We start from the raw sequence: 26,061 nt of genomic DNA on the forward strand, positions 1-26,061 counted from the left end.
ATGAAATCAGGTCTAAAAACACATGATATATTTCAAATTAATAATAAAGACTGCTCTGCAAATAAGGAATGCACCTGTAACTATTAAATTTGAGCCTACAGGGTGGGAAGGTAAAACTGTTATGGGGATGTAAAGTAACCTTCAGTTTCAGTGATTTTTTTTTTTTTTTTTAAATGGGAGTTTTATTTAAAGTTTGGTTATTAGCTGTAACCTCAGAGTATATCGATCATGTTGTATCAATGATGCAGCCCAGCAGGATTGGCTCAGCGCTCCCCATCACAGAGCCCTGCGGTGTGAGTTGTGTCCTGTAGGCGGCGACAGAGAGCCCCTTTTCTGTAAAAACAACATCTCACCTTCTTTCTTTAGTCCAAGTGCTGGAGCACGTTTGGGTGACCATGGAGTGCATTTGCTGTCATGTAGTTCAGCGTTAATACGGCGTGAATATCAGAAGAGGGGGGACTTTCGCGTGGATACGAGGGCGCCACAGTCGAGCCATGGCTGCACGCGAGGAAGGAGAGGTTTTGCACAGTAAAATAAGGCACCACGACGGAGCTGGAAGTGTAAACAGCTCAGAGGGCTTCAGGAACGGCTATGTGAAGAGCTGCGTCACCCCTCTCAAACAGGACCATCAGAGGGGATTTTTGTTTAACGTGTGCAGGTTTTGCAACGAAGACATTCTCAATTCAAAGTTGCTGAAGGTCTCTGCCCTCTACGTCGGCGCGTTTGTGATCTTCGCGGTTTCTTTCCTCATTTCTAGGAGCTTGCAAAGTGACTCGCTGTGGGATTTGCGGACTTTTTTGTCGGGCTTCTCCCAGTCCATCAGTCCTTTATTCAGCATAGGATGTGCTTTCTTCTTTCTAACGTTTTACCTGCGGAGGAAAAAGAAGGAGAGCAGCAAATGTTGGCTCGTGTCACTGCCAGCATCGTGTTACCTCGGGGATTTTTTGGTTTTGCGGTTTTTGCAATGGGGAGAGGACCAGCACCAGATGCAAATGGTGGGCAGGTTGTTATTCGTGCTGGGATGTGTGGGTCTGCTCACCCTGATCCCCACTCTCAAACTCAAACACAGTGTTCTCATACTGGTTTTCGCCAGCGTTGTGTGGCTGGTGTCTTTCACAAGTTTGAGCGGTGTGCCTGCTCTGCTCAGACCGCTCCTCGCCTGCCTCGCCGGGGTGTCGGGCTCCCTGTTGGGGCTCTGCTTTGACCGTTACTACCCGTCGAGGGAAGCGCCGAGTGGGATTTCCACCGCGGAGGAAAAGGTCCCCGTGATCAGACCTAGGAGACGGTCCAGTTGTGTTTCACTGGGGGAGACGTCAACCAGCTATTATGGCAGTTGTAAAATGCCTCGCAGACCGTCGTTACCCTGTATATCCAGAGAGCAGGTAGGTGTGTGGGTCCCCCCCTTGCAGGACCACGGTCTGTTGTTATTGTTCAAAAGTAGGCCCACTGATCATCCACAGCTGCACATGTGCATCACAGGAGGAGAAAGCACACAAAACAAACTACAAACCATCAGAAAAATCCCTCATAGTGCAAAAAAAGCAGTTAAATTGTCACTATAAATGATTAATATGCAATAAATACATGCACAAGTTAATAAAGAAAACATTGTGATGTGAATGACTGATCCAGGCTATTGCACACCACATTATATATTGCAGTGTTATTATGCAGGCCTGCATGTGTTGCACTTGCACACATCAAGGAAAAGCTTTGCCCCACTTTGCATTCAATTATAATCATAGCATTTCAGCCACTTATATAAAAAAGTGTGTTTATAGCCTTTAACAATCGAATAAAAGTCCTTTATTTTCATTGTACCACTGCAATTCAGTTATTTGAAGCTACATCTGTACACAGTGCAAGATAAAAGGTACAAACAGGTGACAAACCGGACAAATATCTTAATACATTTGAATAAAATAAATAATAGTATTCAGATCCCTTACTAAAATAAAATGTTGTCAAGAATACTCCACTACAAGCATTCAAAACCTTACCTAACTAAAAGTATGTGATTATAGTAAGCAAAATGCTGTTAAAGTAGCATATCAAAAGGACAAGTGCTCATTCTGCACTTAAATGGTCCCTATCAGTAATGTTTTTGGATTAATATTGCTGCATTAGTGTGTATGTTGCATTTTACAGCTGTAGCTTTATGTTTGAGGTTGTGCTAATTTTACACCTTTGTACACTGTTGGGTGGTTTCATCTTTGTGCTTCTCACATGATACTACACTAACATTAGCAATAAATAAGAATGCAATAAATACTAATCAATAATAAGAGGCATGTTAATGTTTGTAATGTCAGCAAGACTGGGAATGAAAAGTAGGACAGCTTTTAAGGTGTTGGAGTTGTGATGGCTCCTGTGCCATTTACTTGATAAATAAATATCAACATCAGCATGCTATTGTGCCTACAACACTTTCCATCCATGTTTATCTACAGTTTATAGTGAATACATTCATGTAAAAGTTAAAACGGCAGATGATAAATGCCATTTGTGTGTCCATCTGCATCATGCTGTAACAACAACAACATAACCAGCTGCACAGCCAGTGATGTGGTCCACAGTCCCATCTGACTGTAGCAGTCAACAAAACAAAATGACTGTGAGCACAGGCAGGGATTATTCAGTGTGTACAGTCCACATTAAGCGTGTGTTTCGTCTTCTTTCTTGTTTGCTTGTATACACAAGCCTGCACAAGCTGCATAAAACCAGTCTATTTACATACAGTAGCGAACAGGTCCACTGCACAAAGTGGTGCTCCTTCTCTGCTTTGCATTAGTTTTGGAAAACAATGCACCCACAGTGTATGGACTCGGAGTGGTATCCATTCTATATGAAGACTATCATGTTGCAGACAGTATGTTGTGGACAAAACAGCTGACGCAAGCTGACGTCTTAACTCGTGTGTGGACAAATGCCAGTGTTATTGTCAGTACTTAAAAACAAAACATGCGGTTCTTACGTGGATGCCAAGCCGTCAGCTCACACGCATTGTTTTTGTGTCCTTCAAGCTTTGTCAGAAATGATAAGAGAACTAAAAATGTATGTCCAGTTTGTCTCAGTTGTGCTATTTCCAGCAGTTGTTTTTCCACTTCATTGTGTTTTAGGCTATTAGCAGATTAGCAGTCACATTGAGTTAGGCCTTAAACAGTGCATGACAACTAAAACAGAAAAACAGGTTGGATCATTCGAGACCTTGTATAAACACCATGCACCATCTCACCTTTTGCTTTAACCTGTGACACACAGAAACATTAGATCTCTGAATGCACCTAATTTTTACTGATAAATAAAAAGGCGCAAATATATATATACATTTTTTTTTGTTTAAGTTAGGTTGTGATGGGGGTCAGCTCCTACTAGTTTTATCATGATACTGGAATTTCTAACTTTGATAAAATACCTTGAAAAATATCGGTATTCACTGCCATTTTTGACACCACAGGGAAAATTTACATTCAGGGCATAAAATAGATTTTTTATTTTTTTTTTTAAATTAAAAGGTTAATATGACAAGGCTGGAGCGTGGCAATAACTGTAGTAAACATTATCAATAAGAGGTAGAGCGAAAAAGCGCAGTGTGTTGATAATGTGGAAAATGAGAGTTGAAACTTTTTCAAATATTCCGAATAAATATGTATTGATAAATCGATATTTTTGACACTAGCTTCAACATTTGCCAACCTTTTCATTTGGACGAGAAAGATACTGATTTTAACATAAAAGTAGGTGCTTTTGAAACTCTAAAATATGTTGCTTTAACATTATTTGCAGAAAATTTGTGATTTAAATACATTATATAAATATATAAAAGGATATATGATAAAGATATAAGCATAAATTGACATCCATTGTATTATTTCAGTGTTGACATATTCAGGGACTGGATTTCCAAAATTTGAAACTGACTGATGTCTCGAGTAAAACTGAGCAGCAGGTGTTACACGTGAAGCACTACACCTTATCATTTATTAGTTAGAAAGTTAAAACAGGACGCCATTAATCGTCTGGTTCAGTCAACCTGTCGTTTTTCCTCCCCCACATCCCCAAACCAATCTTAAACCTCTTTTTTATAGTGTAAAAACTGCATATATAAATTGTAGACAAAAATTTGGAAAATGTCTGAAAACAAAAACTTGGATTTGGCATCCTCTCTGCCAGAAAACTTTATGTCAAAGTTGTGAATATTGGGCGTGTGTGTCTGTCTGTAGGTGTTAGCCCTTTGATGCAGCTTACTGGCAACCTGTCTGAGGTGTTGTGCCCACTGTGTGATGACCTACAATATTATCTGCACCAAGATTTTTCTTTACTGGATTTGATCACTAGGAAATATAATCAGTGTAGAAGAAGTTTAAACTGAGCTTTAGAAATAATCTTTTGTGATACAGGGTAATGTCTCTGTATCAGTAAGACAGTTTCTGCGTCAGAGGCACGGAGGCAGACCTCGAAAGGAGTCACTCAGGGTTCACTGGTGATGTCACACATGTTCTCCATCTTCACACGTATTTTGTACACCAAACAGTCACCCCCACCCCCCCCCCCCTCTGTTGTCTGAGAGCTGTATAGGTTTTATTTTGGTGTTTGCTATAACACGTGGTTTTATATACACCATCTTATCATCACCTTGGAAAAATGTTTGTGTCGAGTTTTGACGTCATGTCGGTGAACGTGTGAATAATTGAATGAATTGAAACTAAGTAAACTATTAAGAAAAAGTTGCTTTTATAGCAAAACTTGAAATCACTGTCACAATGATCGGATCATCCTCCACTTTTTGGTAATTATCATGTTATTATCACCGTGGCTGTGGAACATGTCAGGTGCCAGTTCGACACACGCCAACAAATTTACTGTCAACAGTTTAACCAGTGTGCCTGATTCATAAAACTGGGCTGTCTATGCTGTCGAGACAAATACTTTTGAAATTAGTGCTACATGACCAGAGAAAACAGGCAAACTGTTTAAGAGATAGAAGACCTACAACTACCAGAATGCACTGCTTCGCACTGAAACACTCCTGTTGTTCGATGACGTAAAGCAGGGTTGGCTGTTTTTCCACAGGAAACAATATGGCCACTAGCTGGTAATAAACAATCTTGAATTACAGTTAAACGTTGAGCTAAAATATGTCTCTGAAATGTTGAAATAGGCCACACTGTAACAGAATCTTTGTCCATATTTGATCAGCACTGCTTAGTTTTACTGTTTGATCTCAGTTTTTTCAGCTTCCATTCTTACAAACAGGAAACAATATGGCGCCCACTTCCTGTTTGCAAATTCTCTCATTACAGCCAAACAGTGAACTAAAACATTTTTCTGAAGACATTTTAGGCAAGAAATAGGCAACACAGTAACAGAGTCTTGGTTTATATCCGCTGCCTAGTTTTACCGTTTGATCGGAGTTTGGTCTGTGTTTGAGAGCGAGAGATGGCGTGGTCTGTCTCTTGATCCATTTCTAGACTTTTTTGTCTGTAGTGGTGGGCACACGAAAATGCAAAAGCACAATCTGTAGTTCGAGCAACAGTCCTAGAGCCAGAAAAAATGTGCTTAAACATTGTGTACACACAAAATGAGGCCTGCAAGAGGTGAGCACCTACTAGGGCTGTCAAAATTGCTCAAAAATGACGTTCGAATATTCCTTCTAAAAATAACTCATAAGTTTGAACCATTCGAATATTTTTTTTTTCCGCATTATGTCCACAAGAGGGCAAACTAATACAAGGAAACATACTTGTATATGAAACATAACTACTTGTAGGTATTTTTATTTCAACATAAACGTCTTTGAAAACATTTACATACCTACACATTAAAACACATAAAACAATTATCTATAACATTACGTTATAAACGACCGCGGACCTCTCGCTCGCCCCCCCTCTCTGACCCGTGACCACACCACCCGGGGAAGCGCTGCGAATAGCCTCGAAGCACCGGACCGTGACCGGCTCGCGCCCTGCAGCGATCGTTTCGGCGTCTGGTCTATTTTCTGCGCGAGCCGCGAGCGAATGTGTCAAGCCGGGTGACGGAGACAACAGGTGGGAGCAGAACCGCTTGTCGACCAGCGTGGAGCAATGCGCTTCTGATGCCAACGCCCACTTGCAAAGAGGACAGCTGCGGTGGTGTTTTTTTTCTCTGTCCACAATCGAATATCAATTTTCACATTCGAAGGTCCATTTTTTTTCAAATTCGAATTTAAATTCGAATTTAGAATATTCGTTGACAGCCCTAGCACCTACCACTGAAAAGTTGTGATCTATAAAAACAGACTTGATGGGACAAACTGATGCATGCTTACGATCATTTTGGAGATGGGAAATTGGCGACGCAGATGGTGAGGTGGAAGCCTGTTTGTAGAAACTGTTGAATATTTTTGTTGGTACGTCCATTTTTAGTATGGATCATATGCACTGTTTTATAAATGAGACCCCAGGGCTCTGGTAAGATACTACCTTCACTGTTATAATACAAAGCCTGATTAAAAATCGGCAAAATATCCCTTTAACGTCCCAGTGAAACGGAAGTTAGAGCGTCTTTAGCCCCTGTACTGTGAGATATTTCCCAGTAAAACAGAGTATTTGAGCAGTGAACAGTTACAAGAGGTATTTAAATCAAGTCCTTCACATTTGGTCGGGATCCTCAAAAGTGGGCAGGCTTAGTGCAGTACAGCGGAGCGAACTGAAGGCTCCATACACACCTCTCTTACCGTTAGATCAGGAGACGCCTGAGGGAGAGATGAATGAATTAGACCTCCACTTCATTATTTCAAAAATGAAAACAAAGTTTTTGCCCACTGATGTCCATACACACATAGCTTCATGTCTCTCGATACTGCTCTGTTAGCGACTACAACCCACAAACAGTAAGATGCAGTTTTATGTGACCGGTGTGGCTAGCTAGTCGCATAAAGTCTCATTTCATTGGATGAACTTTGTGTAAACACCCCTGTGTGCAGGATGAGTCATCAAACGTGAAAGTGTTTCAACTGGTTTTACAGACAGAGTGAAGACAGGGATGTAAAAATACTCTGATACTGATTTTTTTAACACATGTGGCATATGACGAGATAAATGATCAATTAACAGGGCCAGTATTTTTCATTTAATGTGGACTGTAAATCATATAGATTATGTATTACACTGCAGTTAACCACAGCAGAGTTGTTCCTGGCTCAAAATGAGGCGCAGGTGGTACCATCCTGATCATGTTCACACGCGCATGTGTGCCTTCAACTGGCCCTAAGCAAACTCTTTTTTACAAGCAGTGCATTTTAGGGAGTTCTGATAATTGTATGATTGAAGAAAATGACAAAGCATAACACTAAAGCATACTTTATTTTTAGAAAATTCTTGTGATAGTGCTGCATCTCATCAGTAACATGAATTATTACTTTTTAACTGCCTGTAATAATCAGATAATGTCCGCACTGTTTCACCTGCCCTGATGATTCTCCTCCTCACAAACTCGCCTTGTAAAGTAACCGCTGTTTCTAAGAGTCATATCTGCGAAGATGAAAACATTATACTGATGGGATGTAATGTTAATTTAATGAACCTTTTTAAGAGACTAGACCTGCTTGGATGCAAAAAAAACCAAAACAATACTCACCTGTTTGAACAGCCACAAAATACCAGACACACTCCTGCTGTAGGGAAACCAGACTAGGTTGAAACCTGGTATGTGGCTTGACTGTACAGTCAATCTGCTAAACTTTCCAAATATAAAAATTAGGGCCGTAACGGTACATGTATTTGTGTCGAACCATTCGGTACGCGACTTTCGGTTCGGCACGACCCTGTACCGAATTACTGGGCGCAGGATATTATTTTATTTTATTTTGTTTTATTTTAATTCCGTTTTTGCGAGCCGAACCATTTAAAATATCTAGTTCCCCGACGGACATAATTGAGTGACGGACCGAGTCCGACCGTAAATCTCCGCTTTCACTTTGTGCAGCGCATTCTCGCATTTTGACAACATGGCAAGTGAGCCTGACGAACCTGAAGACCCACCCGCAAACCTTAAGTCCTCCGTTTGGGAACACTTTGGTTTCAGGGTAAAATACGAAGATGGAAATAAACAAGTGGACAAGACAAAAGCAGTGTGCCGACACTGCAGAACAGCGGTCGGGTATGTACTTGGAAACACGTCTAACATGCTAACGCATCTAAAGCGACACCACCCGAGTTTGAACGTTAACCGGCACGACTAGAAAAAGCAATCTGGTGCAAACTACGATATCGTCGTCGTTTAAAAAGAAAGAGCGTTTCCCTGACCATCGCGCTAAAGAAATAACCAACGCCATTGGAGTTGAGTAAAATTGTTTAAGCTGCACTTTAGATATAAGCATGTTTTGTTTACTGCACTTTAACAAAGTGGGAAAGCTAAGTAAGTTCCTAGTAAAACTGAATCTGAGCAGGCTTTAAAGCTGACCAGCTGCACTATACTTTTTATTTTAATTGAGTAAAACTGTTAAAGCAGAAATGTATATTTATATTTTTCATTCAAAAAATGTGTTAAAAAAACAGCAGGATTTTATTTTTCACTTTTATATTTCTATTTTCATTCAAACAATGTGAAAAAGCAGGATTTTATATATATTTGTTTCATTCAAAAATTGTGTAAAAAGAGTTAACTGCTGTGGTGGTATGTTTTAATAAGGTTACCAATAAGTAAAAGATATTTAATAGTTGTCTATTTTTTTCATTACTGTACCGAAAAAAAAACGAACTGTGACTTGTGTACCGAGGTACGTACCGAACCGAGATTTTTGTGTACCGTTAAACCCCTAATAAAAATATTCATCTGCAATTATCTATAATGGTCCCAGTAATATTTGTTCCTGAAGTGTACTCAAGTAGCGCAGGCCTGTAACATGACATGGTCGACAGGAGACTGAGAATATGATGACAAATACTGATACACTAAATATCTTGGAAAACATTTTGAGTCTGCTGGTAAAATAATGTTAACCAAATCACAAATATTTTGAGATTTAGCTTCAAATTTTTATAATTTTTTACTCAACTTTTTTAGTACACTAGTTGAAAATGTGCATGAAACCTAATACGAATTCACGCTTGTTTTGCTTTGGTGGAAAGGACGTTACCAGAAGGATCACTTTGGTGCGAACTCATTTTGAAAGCACGATGGCCATTGGGGAAACACCAATACTCAACCAGCCAGCCAGTGGTGTAATTTCATCACTTAATCAGTCAGTCAGTGACAGACTTTCGGGTTTACCACGCTTGTCCTCACTTTGCTGTGGGCCAGCCAGAAACAGACAGCTCTTTTACTCCGTCTTTGGCAGTTTTGGCAGCACAGTGCTGTTCATGATACAGCATTGCTACATTGGCGGAATGTCGCAAACGCAGTTGCAAGTGACAGAAATCCACTAAATGCATACTTGTTAGAGTGCATACTGTTTTCCATGAAGACTTCCATAAGAGCTTTGTCAAGAGCTGGAAGCAGCACAATGATGGAGGTGGCCATCTTGTAATTCTTTATGCAGAAAAATCCCCATGCGCCTCTCCTTTCCTACTGTGGTAAATGACCATGGCAGTACACTGAGGTGTCCTGATATGAAACATAATTGAAATGCCAGTTGACGCTTTACATTGTTAAGTTCTTTGCCACAACTTTACCTAACAATTTTTAGGGCTGTACCCAGCCCAGCTTTGTGTTTTTGTTTTCCATATAAAGTTTTAAAGTTTGAATTGGGCTCAGCATAAGGTTCAGTGTGACAGCGGGATACATGTAGTATAGTAAACAAGCTAACTGTGCTAGTGATGGATTGGAAATGTGCCACAAGATTTTTTGTTGACACTAGATATCAAACAAAAGCCACAGACTATGTCGTATTAAGTATCTGTGAGCTGTAGATTCACCACTTCCAAGCAGAAGAGAGAAGATAATGTTATCTCGGAGCCTTACGGTGCAAAGTTTCTCCTCCTCTGTGCTGCTGCTTCACATCTGCAGCTGTCTGTACAAAAGAGTAGTGCGAAAGTCAAGAGTGCTCACTCCACAGCAAAATCTTGGGACCAAAATGTTCCCAGAGGGACACTGCACAGCAACCTGACCAGCAAAAAAAATAAAAAAAATGACTCAACTTGAAGCAGTCTCAGTTGACAGAGGGGTCTCTGACTGATGATTTGAATCTCCCACTTTGAAGGGACAGCCCCTTTAATTTTATATATTATGACCACTGTTAATGCAAGTTACTGAAAATTAGGATTTATTTAGTTACAACTACTAGTTACTTCTCTCAAAAGTAATTGCATTACTTTACAAATTACTGCAAGTTAACAGTTTCTAGGGAAAATAATGTGTTATTTTTAAAAATCTGCTTCAGGTCTTATAAAGGAAAACATGGTATTTTAGTGCAAGTGCATTTTAGACAAGTCAGATGTTATCTATGATTGCATGCATTATCACTATGATGAAAAGGAAGTAGTTGGAAGATGAAACAAAAATAGATATGATTTAATCGGCGTATTTATTGTAGCCCTGACAGGCCTTCAAATCGAGCAACACAAGTTAGTTTTTGATAGTGTTTTGGCAGAGTAAAATGAAATCGCAATCGTTTCTTGGACATTTTACAGAAAATTTTTATCACAAAAGGCCTAATGAAATAAATGCTAAAAGTTATTTACAAAAACACAAATGTATGAACAGTAATTCAAATCCTGCACATAGACTACAACTCATGTCTATAGGCCTAATTTGTCCTTGATCGCAACACAGGAGAAATAATGTCCATATTTCCAGGAAAGCAAGCTCCGATTACCTGAACTATCGGCCATTGTGTTCAGTGACAGTCTAATGCTGATTGATTAATTGATTGATTGATTGATGCCATTTATTGCGCCGTTGTAAGGTCGGGTGACAGTCCATTGATGCGCTGGTCGACCGATGGGCCCCGTGGTGTTCTGAATAATGTTATTAATAACTTACAGAAACATTGCATTCAATAGTCCACCTAATAACTTGTTTTGCGCTACCCACACACACACACACACACACACACACACACACACACACACACACACAAGAGATGAAGAGACTGAACTCGTATTAACTACAGCAGACGTTAGATCAACTAGGAAATAAATCTGCGGAATAGGCTGCGTTTGTTGGCTCATCAAGAAAAATGTAACGAGCCCATTTAAATTTCAGTAATTGTATTTGAGTTATTTATTCAAAGTAATAAGTTACATGTCTAGTTACCACCAGAAGTAGTGGAGTTACAGTATGCATTAATCCCAACACTGATTATGATAGTTCTTTAACACTTACACAACAGAAGACATTTGCAGTAATGACGATTTCATACTACTCTATGGTAAAATTTTTTTTAAATCATTGACAAAAGCAAAATTGTGTTGAGTTTGTTGACTCTATCAAGTGTTTGAACCGTGTGATGTGTTCTTCACAAACACTCTGTTAACGTAGGTGCACACTTTTTGCAAATCACCATCATGAATATTCAAATTCATAGTGCTGCTTTGGACTATGTGCCCCGTGACCTAAGAGACAGCAGGGCGAGAGCTGTGCCACCAGACACCTGAGGTTGTATATGCCGAGCTTGTCGTTTGTCATGTACATGAGGGAATTAAAGAGCTGCCACAGTGCTTGTAAGAAGCTGCAATAGCTGAGATACTTGCACCTAAAAATACAAAAATCTCAGAATAGTTTGTAGCCTGTCCTTTTTTTTTTCTATTTCGTAAATCCATTTTGTGAGTTCAAATTGGGGACACAGGTTTGATTTTTTTTTTTTTTTTTAGATATTCAAGGTCTCTGTTGTTTTGTCACAAATATTTCTTCACTGACTTGAAGTAACTGCTCACAGAAAGCTTTTAAAGGGCCACTTAAAGGTAGTATCTGGTATTATAACACCAGAAGTTAATTATTAGTTGTTAATTGTGTATTACTACAGGGTTCACTGCGTGGACAGAGCGATAAAGTAAAACACAGCATAAGGCTCAGCATCTCTCCTATGTTTCAACAAATGCTGCTGCTGTTGGTGTAGTTCAAGGTAAACCAAGAATTTTTTTGGCCACTAGTGGCACTGTAGAGCAACATTGTGATGAGCAAGTTTTTGTATTTCCTCTGTGTTCTAACCACAGTCTATGTAATAAAGATGGATGACATGACAGCTCCCCAAAAGTGAAGTCAAAACATCTTGATCGCCCCCTCAGCGGATGGGATATTAGTCAAAGTAGGGTTATGTCAAATAATTTTTTCCTAAAGATGTTTTCTGTTATTTTAGGTAGTTCTAGTACAGATGTATGTTCAAGCGTTCATTTTTCTTGTAAGTTTTGTTTGACTTAGTTATTTGATGCTAACAAAAAGGGACGGTTATACGTCATGATCAACAACTGTGTGTGCTTGTCAGTGTGCTTGCAATCTATGGTACTGCTTGCAATTGGTTGGATGGGTGTATGAGCAGGAACATTACCAGTGCAAGATGGCAGCGGCCGTGTCTGGGATATTTTGGCTTCATTTTTGTACAGTGGGAGGAAGTGGAAAAGCTTTGTCCATCTTTATATACAGTCATTTGCTCTAACCTCATGCTCCTGAGGCTGCACTTGCATGCCAAAAATATCTGTTGAACCAGTGAGTCCCACTGGTGGGTCCTGGTCCTGGTCCAAAAGTGGGGTGGCGGGTCCATCCTGAATGGGCCGCAAGTGACTCTCAAACGTGCCAAGTTTGTAAAAAACACACTTTATGTCTAAGTACAATGAATTTCCGGCATACAGCTTTTATTTTGAAGTGCTGTTTCCTGCCGTAGAGTGAATAAATAACAGACAGCTACTTGAGAGAGACAGCAAACTAGCTCGAGGACATGTCCGCTGAATGTATTAAACAGTGTGGACCTTGAACAGATGAGTGGCCGGACCAGTTGGGGACCACTGTGCTAAACAAATTTAGCCCCTTCTTTGAATGTTTTTAGAACATTTGTGTTGCTAGCTTGGCTCGAGAAGAAGATGTTAAAGTTCAAAAACTAAACATCCTCCTTAAACTAAATGACAGAAAAACATACAGAGTTTAATATGTAATGGTACTGACAAGCACATATTTGGATCTACCAGGAATTTTTTCCTCCGGCCCATTAAAGCTTCCATAGCCAGTTTTCTTTTTCAGCAGGTTACTACAGTTCAGCTCATGTTTACAAATGAGTGTTGCATGTTAAATGAGTACCAACACACTGTACAGAAACATTGATCACCGCATTGAAATTCAGCCATCTGATGGCACAGATTTCCCCAGATACTAGTCTGTAAACAGTTTCAACACATTGATACCAGTCATCTTTTAAATATTTAACACCAAGATGATGTCACGATGACACTGTTAGAGTCACATATACAACTTGAGCAAATATTTCTTATTACTTACAGTTATCTTTTTTTAAAGGTCCAATGTGAAGGATTTAGTGGCCTCTAGTGGTGATGTTGAATATTATACAGTAGTTATCCCTAAATCCTGCACTCTGAACCTCTAAATAATGTATTAATTGGGACAAGCTTATAGAATTATTTGTGGCGTGACCACTGTGGCATGGTCAAACAGTAGGTCATAAAATATTTTCTTTGACGCCCTGTCAACTTGGCTTTAAATTGACTTTTTTTTTTTTTTTACAACACCAAACTTTGGGCCAAATTCACAAAAGGATTGCGTGGCTTTTGCGGCTGCTAAACCGGTAAAAATGGAGCAAACAGAAACCGTCTAATTCACAAAGCACGCGCAGAGGGTGAAATGCTCCACTAACTGCGCTGCCAAGCAGACTGCGTCTCGGTGGTCCGGTGTTATTTGCACGTATTTAAAAGGTAATATGCATATATTTGGCTGAAAAATTGTCCCTTTCTATGCAAATGAGCCTCATTGATAACAACGTCTAATTCACTAACACCAGCGCTAATAGCCAATCATTATTACTTTAATGGCATCCGAAGATATTGATGCGTTGAACAGGTGACAGTCTGCGGTCGTTCTCAAAACGCACTTCTGTCACGCACTTCAAAAGCAACTTTCAATAATTTATTTTACGAAACGGGGGAAACAAACGTGAACAAAAACGGTTCCATAATTCATATTAGATTCAAAAGATAACGAAAAAACAGCTACAAGTGAGAGGGAATAGTGATAAAGTGGTCAAACTTGGTCAAATCCACAGCCTCAACCCATCCGACACTGTTAGACTGACTCACCAGCAGACATCACTACATGAGGGTATACAGTATTCAGTACTTTGCCAAACACTTACCATGTCATGCCATGTGGCTAATTGCAATCAGGGGCAAATCAGGGGCAAACGGCACTCAGCTGCCAAACTTTGTGGGCGTGTTTGCGCTGGTATATCAATAGCAATATCCTTTGTGAATAGGACGTTAAGACGGAGCAAACTGCGGGTGCAAGTGAAGTGCAATTCAAGGTGCTATCAGCGGCCGCAGTTCATTCTTTGTGAATTCGGCCCTTTGTTGTTTGCTTACTGTAACGAGAATTATACTATTAGCACATGAACAACGAGGCAACAACCAAACAAAAATGAGAATGAGTGCTGATTTACAGACACACTCATTTTCATGTCATGTTATGGTCACATTATGAGTCAAAAGTGTGTCAGTGTTGTGTTAGAGTTCGCCGACGTTCTCTCTGACTGAGCACATCTTTTCATTGGAGGTGCGATCCTTAAATGTGTCAGACTGACAAGGAATGAAAACCCTTCATAGTTGCTTCCATCTTAGAGTCTTCCCTGTTATGCACACAGTGTTTAGACTGCTCAGTGGAAATCATGGAACAGGACAAAGGTTTCTGTCTCTGTGAAGGTGCAAACATGACAATCATGGACACCATAAACACCGTAAATCTTTTATGCAGTGTTGAAGATTGTCTTATTTAGCCTGTTGCAGCTTCAGTTGATATTCATTTATGCTCCGATAATTTCAAGTCTTTGTGTTTTGGCACAGCAACTTAAAACCTCTTGCACAACCAAAACTTTATGGATTGACTGCATGTGCCAGGGGTTAGGCTCACTGAATCCTGGATTTACTGCATTAACAGTGTCCCTCTGTTGTGCTTGAATCTTCTACAAAAGGAGACCTAAATACGTCAGTGAATCCTGTAATTGTGTCTTGCACTTTGAGACTGTGTCGTTGTCACAGCGGTCACACGCTGAGACCCAGAATTTGCGAGTGAGGAATAATCTCTGCTGCATATTTGGGTGTGGGTCCTATTTCAAATCCAAAATCCAAAACAAAATGATTTTATCATCCAACCTGAATGGCAGCCTGTTCTCTCCCAAATTTATGTCAGCATGTGTCCCTTAGACCTCGTAGGGTTTTTTTTAGATGAAGTAGATAAAGTGGAGATAATATTTTTTAAGTAGGATTATTGTATTTGGGCTTTCATGGCAGAAATCTAAAAGCTCTACTTCATGAGTAAGACCTTAGAAGCAGTGCTGGCAGCGCAATGTACAATTCAGCGTGAAGGCCCCTTTTTTTGTGTGGTTACCACTCCACGGGGGCAGGCAGGGGTAAATAATACACTTAACTAACCCCCCATCCAGACGAGAACAGAGAAGCAGGCTGCAGAGAGAAAAGGTTGCGAGGGAGAGCAGTGAAAACGCAGAGCAGCTCTCAGCTGTCACGTTCGCTTGCTGTAAAGCCATGTGGAATGATATAACATTGACGTCACAACCCAGTGACGTACCACAGGGTGATTGCAAAGAAGAAGAAAAAAAAAATGCCAAGTCTTATTAATCGCCCTGTAGAATATAGTGTCTGCCTCCAGCAGTGATGAGAAAGGGAGAAATTGTGCGTCTTCAGACGGTGTGCAATAGAAAGAGTCTTTAGGAGGACGAAGTTGCCACGGAGAAACCACTCAGCTCATTCATGCAGAAATCCCTACAAAGCTGGAGGCTTTTTAAATATTTCAAAATAATATGTATTTCCCTGTTTTGTAATTTTGTTGCTGAATGTGTGCAGCAGTTTAAGGCTGACACTATTAGCACAGCGGTGTAAGTGTATTAAACTAGTTATGTAATGTTTACTTGATTGAACAAATCCCCCTTCATCACTATTAGAGAAATACAAAGTAATTGCTGTCAAATCTAATAGTAGATTTGTGGTTTGAAAAAATAATAATAGAGTTATTTTTTATCAGTGGCCTTATAAGGAAAAAAATCCAAATTATATTATGCCCAACATTTGCATCCTCAGCCTCTTTATGTGTAGTGTCAGTGGAGATTAAAGGCTCTGTGCATTTAGTAAAAACCATCTCCTTTACCTTTTGGTTTACTGTTATAAAACTAAATCACTGTCTGAACAAGGTGTGTTAAAATTCAAGGTGTGTGCTGAAATAAACGGTTTTATTTCCACTATATAGTAAATCCTCCACATGCTGGTTATGGCATATACAAATATCTTGCTTTAAACAATTAAACATATAAAGGATAATCAAATTAAAGCTCGTTGGGCCACCCTGGACCTCTTACATGCTCAGAATGTGTCATCCACATTTAGTGAACACTACAAATTTTGCATTGTTGCTCAGATTCTTTATGCACTTATTTAAAAATATACACATGATTAATTAAGCGCTACATAATTTTTAGTGTGTACATTTTATATAACGTTAGTTGGAATAGAGAAAATGTGCAATACCTTTTAAAAAAGGCCATTAAATGTTATCTGCAATTAAAGGTTATGCTTGTGTATGGGTTTGTAAGGAAACTTAAATCTTGATGCTATCAGTGTTGTGAACAATTTCTCTCAGCCCAAATAAAACAGCTTGAAAGCATTAAGTCTTATGTGGCACGTGCAGTTTAATCCATGATACAGGTTGTATACAAGTTTGAAAATATGGTTATCTGTGAATACTATTTGAGCTAATTATTATAAATGAATTGCATTTGATGAAATGTGAAGCCGAGCTGTTGTTTGACTGAAGGAGAGTGACGTGTCAAGTTAGCCTCCACGTTTAGGAGCTTGTGTAACGGTTGCGATATCAAGACCAAGATGTCCTAATTCATTGCTTAGCAACTCTCCATTGATGCCACAGGTAGCTTTGATAGTAGGTAAACATTTTCTGAATGTCAAATCAAGGGCTGAATCAGCATTTATGAATGTTGCCTAAATGTATAATGGAGCTTTACAGGTGTTTGAAATGTATATAATTGTATTATTGCTGGAAATTGTGCTGATTTTAGTTGATTTAGTTTGTTGTTGTTTGATCTGAATTGGCTGCTGTGGAATATATATATTTATTTTTTATCCTGCTTTCTCTAACGTCAGGACTAGTTTGCATAGCTGCTTTTAATTTCTCATCGGCAGCAGCGGGACCGGCAGAAAGGGTTAAGTTGAGCGAGGTACTGTGTGTTTGGCTGACTGCAGAGTGAAACAGGATGCAGCGGCTGCATTGTCAGCCTGCTGGTGTGAGTGCAAACAGATGAGGAAATGCTGGAGCGGGTACTCCAAAACTCGGGTTACCCTGGAAACGGTTTGCGTCATGATCACCAGCAATTAGCTTGCAGCTCTTTAGTTTTCATGATAGGTCTACCAGAGCTTAGCCTAATGACTCTGGTGTCTGAAGAGTCACCGTCAAAAGAGGGCTGACAGAATATTCACGGACTGTTTGATTTTTGGGTCTTTCCTTTAACGTTATTGTTATTATTTGAGGACACAGTTAGGGTTACGGCTTGTTTGATGCTCTGTTTTGTGCTGCGTAAAGAGCTGTGCAGCGTGTCCCCTCTTTCTTATTTTTCTCTAATGAGCCTTGATGTGATGTCCTGACCTCGTCTATCTGCTTGTATTATTGTCTGCACAAAGCTTATCCGTGGCTGAGTTTGCGTATTGTTTAGGCCCAGAATGCTGGACTGGAGAGGGGGGGTTGCTGACGACTGCCATCAACCAAGTTTGGGCTAATTAAACCTACAACTATTGTTTGCACTACATGAAAATACAGATAAATAATAACAAAATGTTCCCCCATGCTGCTGGCTTCATTTGCAATCAAGCTTTTTAGTGTTTTTTTTCTGCACAGCTCGTCTCAAAGGATTTCTGATTACACCACAAGGTTCCCAACAATGCAAACATTTCAGGTGGCTGAGCTTTTAAGTTCAGGATGAGGTTGTTGAACCTTGCATGTGTTGACTGTTTGTTCAGTCCAGTCAGTGACGGGGTGAGAGTAGAGGCGAGGAGAGCTCGGATAGGTCTGGTTAAATTAGACTGTTGTGACATAGATGGTGCGAGCCCATGCGTAAATTGTTGCTGTGGGAATTTAAGCACGAGGTGAGGGATGTTGTAAATGTGCATTTTATTTAGGCGAGTACATACCATAGGTTTTACTGACTGTTAATCGCCTCCAGACGACTTTATTGATATAACATCATATTTTCCTTCAATATTCTTAAAGCTTTACGTGATGATTTGAAGAGATGGTCAGAAAATAGCCTTTTGTGGCACTGGAAATGTTCACAATTCAAATTTTTACATCGCATTCTCATTTAAACATTACACAGCATTATCACCAAAACTGAGCTCACTTTCTCCCGCTACTTTTCTCCCCCCTCGTTTTTATTCTCTCTCTACGTCTGTCTCTCATTCTCTCTGAATTTCTTTCTGTCTCTGTGCGCCTCTTTTGAAAACGGTGTCAGCACTGCTGCTTTTACACCAAAAGGCTGTTGCTAAGTGACGGTTGACGTCAGCCGCAGCTACAGAGGAGGGCTTGTGTGTGTTTAGCAGCTGAGGGCAGATCCCACTGAAAAGGGCAAAACTGAGAAGCACTATTAGTCACTGCAATGAAAAACCCGAACTTCAACCAACAGGATCGCCATTTCCAATAACTGTGCACAATTTATTCAGGGTGACTTATGGTAAAAGTAAATCTTTCAAAGTGGAATGGTGAGGTTTAGGCAAAAAAAAAAAAAAATTTGGAGAAACTGCTCCCGGCCAATCCCCACCCCCTTTTCTTCACTTTTTCTTTAGTCTGTCGCTGTCTCCTTTTCTTTCTCACTTTAACCCCCGTCCGCCCCTCCCCCAACACGCAAGCACACACACACACACAGGCTCAAATGCCAGACCCCCCCTCCCCTTCCCCTCACATAATGTAAGTGAGATTTTGTAGATAGATTTTGTGTCTGACGAAAGTCTCTGACTCTGAGCTTCAGTGTGATATCTCCCCCATCCGGCCAAGGTTGCTCTTGATCTGCTCGCTATTGTTCAGTGTAATCAATTCCCAGGGACCGGTATCATCCTCCCCCACCCCCCCCACCCCCCCACCCCTTATCACCCCCCGTCCTATGCCTCTCTCTCTCTCCGATGACAGCACACGAAATGTGACCTGTTAGAGTGGACCAAACAAAAAGCTTGTCTACATTTCACTTTGAAATAACAGCATGCTTCCTCTGCTCAGTTAAATTGTTTTAACTCATCACTTTGCAAGAATTCAGCATCTTTCTTTTGTGATAACTGTTTCGTCTGTAAAGCAACATCACCGCTCGACACACACACAGCAGATAGTGTCCTTGTTTTCTATGTGAGAGAAGTTAGAGAGCGATGACGCAGTAATTTGCCAGGCTATATACAGTAGAAGACGTCGGCTGTATCTGTGCTCTGAAGAGTGTGATGTAAGTTATTATGGCTGATGCAGGCTGCTGCTGGAGATAAACCAGCGCCGGCAGAGACTGGGAGGGTCTATGGGCAGAGATAGGTGGTCGCAGCAGTCATATGGAGCCCGCTGATGGCAGAGGGAGCGAGCGGAGGGCACAGGGTTTTAATCGCACACCCCCTCTGCAGCTGATGCACACTGTGCCGTTCAGATACAGTCAGAGCTGTGGCCCGCCCCAAACTGTTATTGCTCCCTGGTATGGCCTTGACGTGATGGGCTCATGAGAATATTTAAAGAGTGATGTTCAGGGATGGAGGCCTGATGGGCAGTGGGTTAGTGGCCAAAGAGACTTCCCTTCAAATAGGAGACGAGTTCATGCCAGTGTAAGGCTGTACTGATTAATTCATAGCTTTGTTTATTTTGTAAGTATATTCATTATGTTTAGACCTTATTTATATATACTCAGCTCTAGACAAAGCCTACACTAATATTATTAATATTGTACTATTTGTAGAATTTATTGAAGCAAGAAGGATGCAGTCATTCCCAAAATTCACAATCTGATTTATCTGATGAAATATTCTGCTTCAGCCCATATTTGTCGGCATTTAGCCTTTCAAAAATAACATTTTCATTGTGATAACAATAACAGTCTGCTCTCTAGCTTGCCGCACGTGCAGGGAGGCACACACCTGTATTGACGGGGCCATCCAGCAGCGATCTAACAGCGCCAAAAATAACAAATATATACTCACAATAATTAAAAATTAATTAATTGCACTATTATAGCAATTTTTGAAGTTGCGATTATTTTAAAAATTTAGTTTGATTTGTTATTTAATTTTCAAATATGATGACAGAAATTTTAATTTTTATTCGATAGTCTCAATAGAAGCTTCAAATGTTAAAAAAAAAAAAAAATTTTGTTACAGCCCTGCACTAATGAAACTTTTAAAAGTGTTATTTATCAAGACACTGAATCCTCCTCAGCTTCCTGGCACACCTGGTGCTATGGAGTGACACAAGATTACACTGTGTTCATGTATTCATACACTATAAAAGCTTTCAAAAGTTGTCTCTTCCTTTTCCTTATTTATTCTGCAATGCGCCAGAATGGCTGCTGTAGTTTGACCCTCCTTTGTCCTTATGTGTCCCGACCCTGCATCAAAGGATCAGCTGGATCAACAGTGGACCTGATGCCACATATCAACAGCAGGCACCCTGGCATGGAACCACAGACACGGGGCATTAGGCACCGGGTGCTCGGCTGCACTCAGCAGTAGTTGGCTGGGGGGGGGGGGGGNNNNGGCAGTGGTGGGGGGGGGGGGGGGGGGGCATGGATTAAAGATGCAGCATTTGCGTCATAAGGTGAACTCTACCGGCCGTAGTGGTCGTATAGAAAGGTTTGTGTTACTGTTGCTAAGTGATTAAAAAACGCACATGCTTTCGGTTTGGCTGGACAACTGGCAGAAACAGGGTTAAAGCAAATTAAAAATAAAAGATGCATTTGACATTTTTGTAAGCTAGCTGGTTGGTTTCCTTCACAAAAAAAGCCTAATACAAATGTTACTAAGACTAGCTAAATCACCAACTTTATGCCAAATATTTAGGTAATTTATGCCATTTTTTCACTCTTCTGTCGAACAAAATAAGTGGTTGTATGCAGTTATAGTTGTATTGCAAGTATTTGAGCTGAAAGAAGTACAAATGCACAGATGTAAAGGAATACTGATACAGTAAAGCCAGACTCAGAGGCAGTAATGACACCAAATAGCACGCAACAAATAGAAATAATTTATGGTCATGTGCAGTTATGGCTGCACAATATTTAAAAAAGAAATTAAACAAATGAATAAATAATTTTGCAGCTATTTGGACTGATTGCGATATGAGTCACAATTTTAGTGGGAATGTAAATTTTTGCATTGTGATTATTTTCTGACATCTGTGCCAAACAAGCATGTTCCCTTACATCTGAAATATGATTTGTAGTCCGGTGCATCTCTGTTGCACCACAGTGCTTTATTTATAAGATGTTGTGACGCATTTTGCCTTCACCAAAAAATTCCATCTCCTCGATTTAGATATTGAACTCAGCCATATTGCTATTTCGATTAACTGTGCAGCCCTACATGCAGTTAAAAATGCTTTGCCTGCTGACGCAGCCACGTTAGGGAACAGAGACCAAATAATCTGCAGTATGCTTAAAAGAACACTGACAATCATCATGTATTTCACCTGTTAATAAGAAGTGCTCCATCTCATGCACCAGGCACAGGGTAAAGCATCAGTATCGTAACTATTCTGCTTAAATTCCTTGTCAAAGAAAAGATTGCTGAAGCTACAACACTAACTGTGCAACCCTACCTAAGGGTTAAAAGTATCATAGAGGTAGTCTGTTCAGCTATGTATACAGTGGATATCATTGATCATGTTTTGGACACATTAATAGGCGGTTCATGCAGATAGTGCAGTAAGTTAACTGTTTGCATGTCATGGAGCGGCAGAGCAGCGAGAGAAACAAGCGAAAGGTCACATTCGGGCAACGCTGCTCTCCAAAACAAACTGCAGTGAAATGTTTTGTTGATATTATAAATCATGATACTGTCCAGTGTGTCCGATGCGTCATGACAGTAACTTATATGATGTAAATACCCACATGCAGATTGTTATCTCACAAAGTGGAATGAGATCTGAGACAAATATATTGTGTTACATGTCTCTTGAGGATCTGTCATAATGGCATTTACATTTTTTAGCTCTCCTTTTACTTTATTCTTCCACTTGACCATCACCATTTTGCTCTGTGGCCAATATTCTGACAGAAGTCTTGCCCTTTTTGAATGGGAGTGCTCTTTTTCAGTAATGCCGCACCCTCTTTATACCTAGAAATTTAAAGTTCTGTCCAAAAAAATAATGATTGTATACTACACAAACCTCGGTTAAGTGGGTACATGTAGGCCTCACCTTTGCTCTCTTTAACTCTGTTTAGTAAACCTACCTCAGGGTTTGTTTGTGTGACTCTGACTCATCTGACAGTCGGCCAGTGTTCCAGTATTTATGCCATGTGGCATCTGTCTCAGGTGATGTAGGCAGAGCTTGCCGAGCTCTGAGTTTATACTTACAGATGTAAAATGCTGATCTCTGGTGGTTCCAGCATTATGTTCTGACCCGCACTCTGTCAGCGCTGCCTGCTGAGTCTGCTCCTTCGTAAGATGGGATATCGAGGGAAAGAGTAACTGAAGACCCCCGTCACTGTGAGAGCAGCCTCTCCTGCCTGAAGTGTAGATTTGTCACTTAAAAAGAATGCACTTACATATTAGTCAACTTTATTTTATTTCTCCCAGCCTTTGTTTGTTAGATTAGTTTTTAGCAGTCGTTTAGGATGCATTCTGTTCACTTAGTTTTAATGGGCAGTGCTGGCTCAGGGATTTCTGTTTGTTGAAGGCATAAATAGCAGAAGATAAGTATCTACAAATGAATAAGATATCCTGTGCTCAGTTGTTGAAATTGGAGTCATGTGACGGTTGCATCCTGGGATGAAGGTCACCCCCAACCAGCCTCCCTGGGATGCCTCTGTGCTAATTGGCAGAAATATCTATTCAATTCAAATAGTGTTGATGAAATTATTTTTAAATCAGAAAGGAAAGTGTGTTTCTTTGTGTCTCTATTTTCTGTGATTTTATGTTATAGAGTGTTATAGAGTGTACTTCTTAAAATCTTCTGGTCTTCCTTACTTTGCTCCTTTGATTCATAAAAATTGGTGACAGTCTCACTTAATTATTTGAGCGCTACACGCTCAAATAATTAACCAAACCATCCACCTCTTTACCAAGCCAGGCTGGATTATTCTTGTGAAACATCAACGTATTGCTCTCAGATGTTGCAACAAAAGACAGGGATAATGTCCCTGATGAGTTACAGTGTTGCAAACTATGGGGTTGCTGCGTGCCCACACATTGTAGTAGAGAGTATTCAGTTGTCCGTTGTCTGACCATACCAAGGGAAGTGCCTTGTTGCACACCTGTGGGTAATTGCCTCACGCTGAAGATGAGCGCTTTGCCTGAAACATCTGTGTCGTATAGAATGACAGTACTGGAGTATGGCCATTGACATTCAATCATTCAGAAATACTCAGAATATCCAGAAATGTATGAAAAATTAATTTTCAGAATTATTTGAATAGAGATCTATGAGAAAACAAACAAACATAGCATGAAAAGGCAGATCCAGTGGTTTTAAGGGTGCTTTCAGACCTAGAGTTGTCTTGCTTTGGTCCGAATCAGGGACTGATTTTGTTACAAAGTTGCATAATTGCCGAGAGTTGGTTGGTGTTCTCATGGCAGCATTTACAAGCGGACCAGATCAAATGCCTTGCCCAAGAAAGCTGCTCTTGATTGGTCAGAATTTCCATGCGGGAAAAATCCAGGAAGTAAACAAAACGTTGAAGAAGAGTACACTTGTAAGATAAATGCAACACGTTCTAATGTCACAATGGAGGGACAACTACATGGGTATGAAAATGGTGCAGCTCCAACTAGAAAACAATGTTTTGATGCATTGAATGTGTTGAATGTGCATATTAAGGCAGTACAGGAGGAGGTGCACATTAATAATCCTCCAGGACTGTAACATGCTCATGTTTAACCCAAACAATGCGTAATGCGACTGCAGTTGGTTCGGATTGAGGTCAGAACAGGTTCTTACCACAAATGAACCGCACCAGAGTTCATGTGTAACCAGACTGAGACCACCTCTTCAAGAAGGTCTCGGTCCGGTTGTTTTGGAGCACACCTGAGTGCAATTTCTGTGTTCACACCTGCCTAGACTCACAAGTCAGTCTTTAGACGCTTTGCTTAACTAAAGAGTGATGTCTTTCTCCCTGATTTTGTGTTTAGATGGGCGGATACAATTTCAGAGTTTAAAAAAACTCCCTACGTTGCAGAACCAATAGTAAATCCGCAGGGTGGTCCTTCAGTGGCTCGCTGAACTCTTGTGCTCGTAAACATAGTCCGACTGCGTTAAAAGTTTTAAACAAAGTCGCTGTAAGTCCTTCATTCCCACAATCTTGTGGACTGAGCACACGTTTGATAAAACGGAGTTAAATCTCTCGGCATCCATTTTCAAGCTCTCTGTGTGTTTGTTTCCTTGTGGACGAGAAAAGGGGGAGCGCACATTTCAGGGAGGGCGTGTCCTTTTAAAAAATGCAAGAGGCGTTGCTTTGTTGCCGGCCGTTTTCTCCGGTGTGTTAAACACACTTTAGAAAGGAGTGTCCCCAGACTATCAGAAGGCGGAGATCTCTGATTGTCTGGTGGCGAGACTAACACCTGCCCAAACGAACCGCACTTAGGGGGCAAACAAACTTGAGTTTGATTGAACCGCACCAAACAGGGCAGGTGTTAAAGCACCCTTAAAGACAGACTTTAAAGCTGCATTCTTGGCTTTCTGGCCACTAAAGGACAGAAAATATCCAACACCAGCTTACAGACACACAGCTTCAAAATAATATGGTCTCATAATGGTTAATATATTGACAAATAGTTGCCTAGTTACACACCCAGCAGATTAAGAGCAACATCATCATCTTATTTGGGTCATGTTTCTGCCATCTGATGAGTGTCAGTCCGAAATTCACTTTCCTTTTATCTTTGATTTGGACTCCACCAACTCCTGAGTAGAATGTTTGTTTATTCAGGTCACCACTTGTTTTACTTTCTTCAACAGCTAGTCGCTTACTTTGCCTGTCTGCTGGTGGGCAGGTAACGTTCAGCAGTTTTAGTCACAGCTTTCTGGCTGTAAAAAGTTTTCTGCTGCTGCCAGAAATGGGGAATCGATGAGATCGGTAAACTGTACGGGCCGAACCACACAGTAAATACGCAGTTGTATGGGCCCTGAAACACCAAGGCAACAGTCGACCTATGGCCAATTTTGGGCAGTTGATGAGCCTCTGTCGCCCTAGTTTTTGCAGTGTGTCATGCACCATTGGCACTAGCGGGCTTGTTTTTCGCCATTTGTTTGCAGAGCAAAGTCAAGAGGGCAAGAGATCGAAACAAACTTCTTATGTTTGATGAGATCATGTTTTTAGCCATTGAGCTCTTTAGCACAAACCGTTTCTATTTTTTTTTGTGTTATTGTTCGCTAGCGCACAGTAAATATACTTTGTACTTTCGACATTGGGTGTCGTTAATATAAGTGGCAAACTAGCATCTTGAATCCGTCCTGTAGGTCTTCTGGTTTCTGCTTTTAAATAATCAATACAAACTACTGTCGCCTTCTGCTATGGGAAGTTATTTTCTCTTACGCAGGTGCAGAACATACGTGCTAGCTATTGTCTTCACGGTGTGCTCAGTGCAACTTTATAGCCGAGACACAGGCAACGATTTGTTGTGTCTGGGCTTTAACACCAACACATTGTCCTAAAAAAGGTTATCAGGCTCCATA

At 40.4% G+C, this 26,061-nt stretch overlaps 1 protein-coding gene across 2 annotated transcripts in view; it reads left to right on the plus strand.

Annotated features, from left to right (window-relative positions):
• Window positions 1-313: 313 nt before the first annotated feature.
• pde3b (phosphodiesterase 3B) overlaps window positions 314-26,061 on the plus strand; it is a 62,606-nt gene continuing 36,858 nt past the window's right edge. For both annotated transcript variants that reach the window (XM_050050553.1, XM_050050563.1), the window contains exon 1: window positions 314-1,382. In XM_050050553.1, the coding sequence (XP_049906510.1) occupies window positions 495-1,382 (888 nt within the window). In that variant the 5' untranslated portion in view covers window positions 314-494. The remainder of the gene's footprint in view (window positions 1,383-26,061) is intronic.

The sequence above is a fragment of the Epinephelus moara genome, chromosome 1 (genome assembly GCF_006386435.1).
Source record: "Epinephelus moara isolate mb chromosome 1, YSFRI_EMoa_1.0, whole genome shotgun sequence".
NCBI classification, from domain to species: domain Eukaryota; kingdom Metazoa; phylum Chordata; class Actinopteri; order Perciformes; family Serranidae; genus Epinephelus; species Epinephelus moara.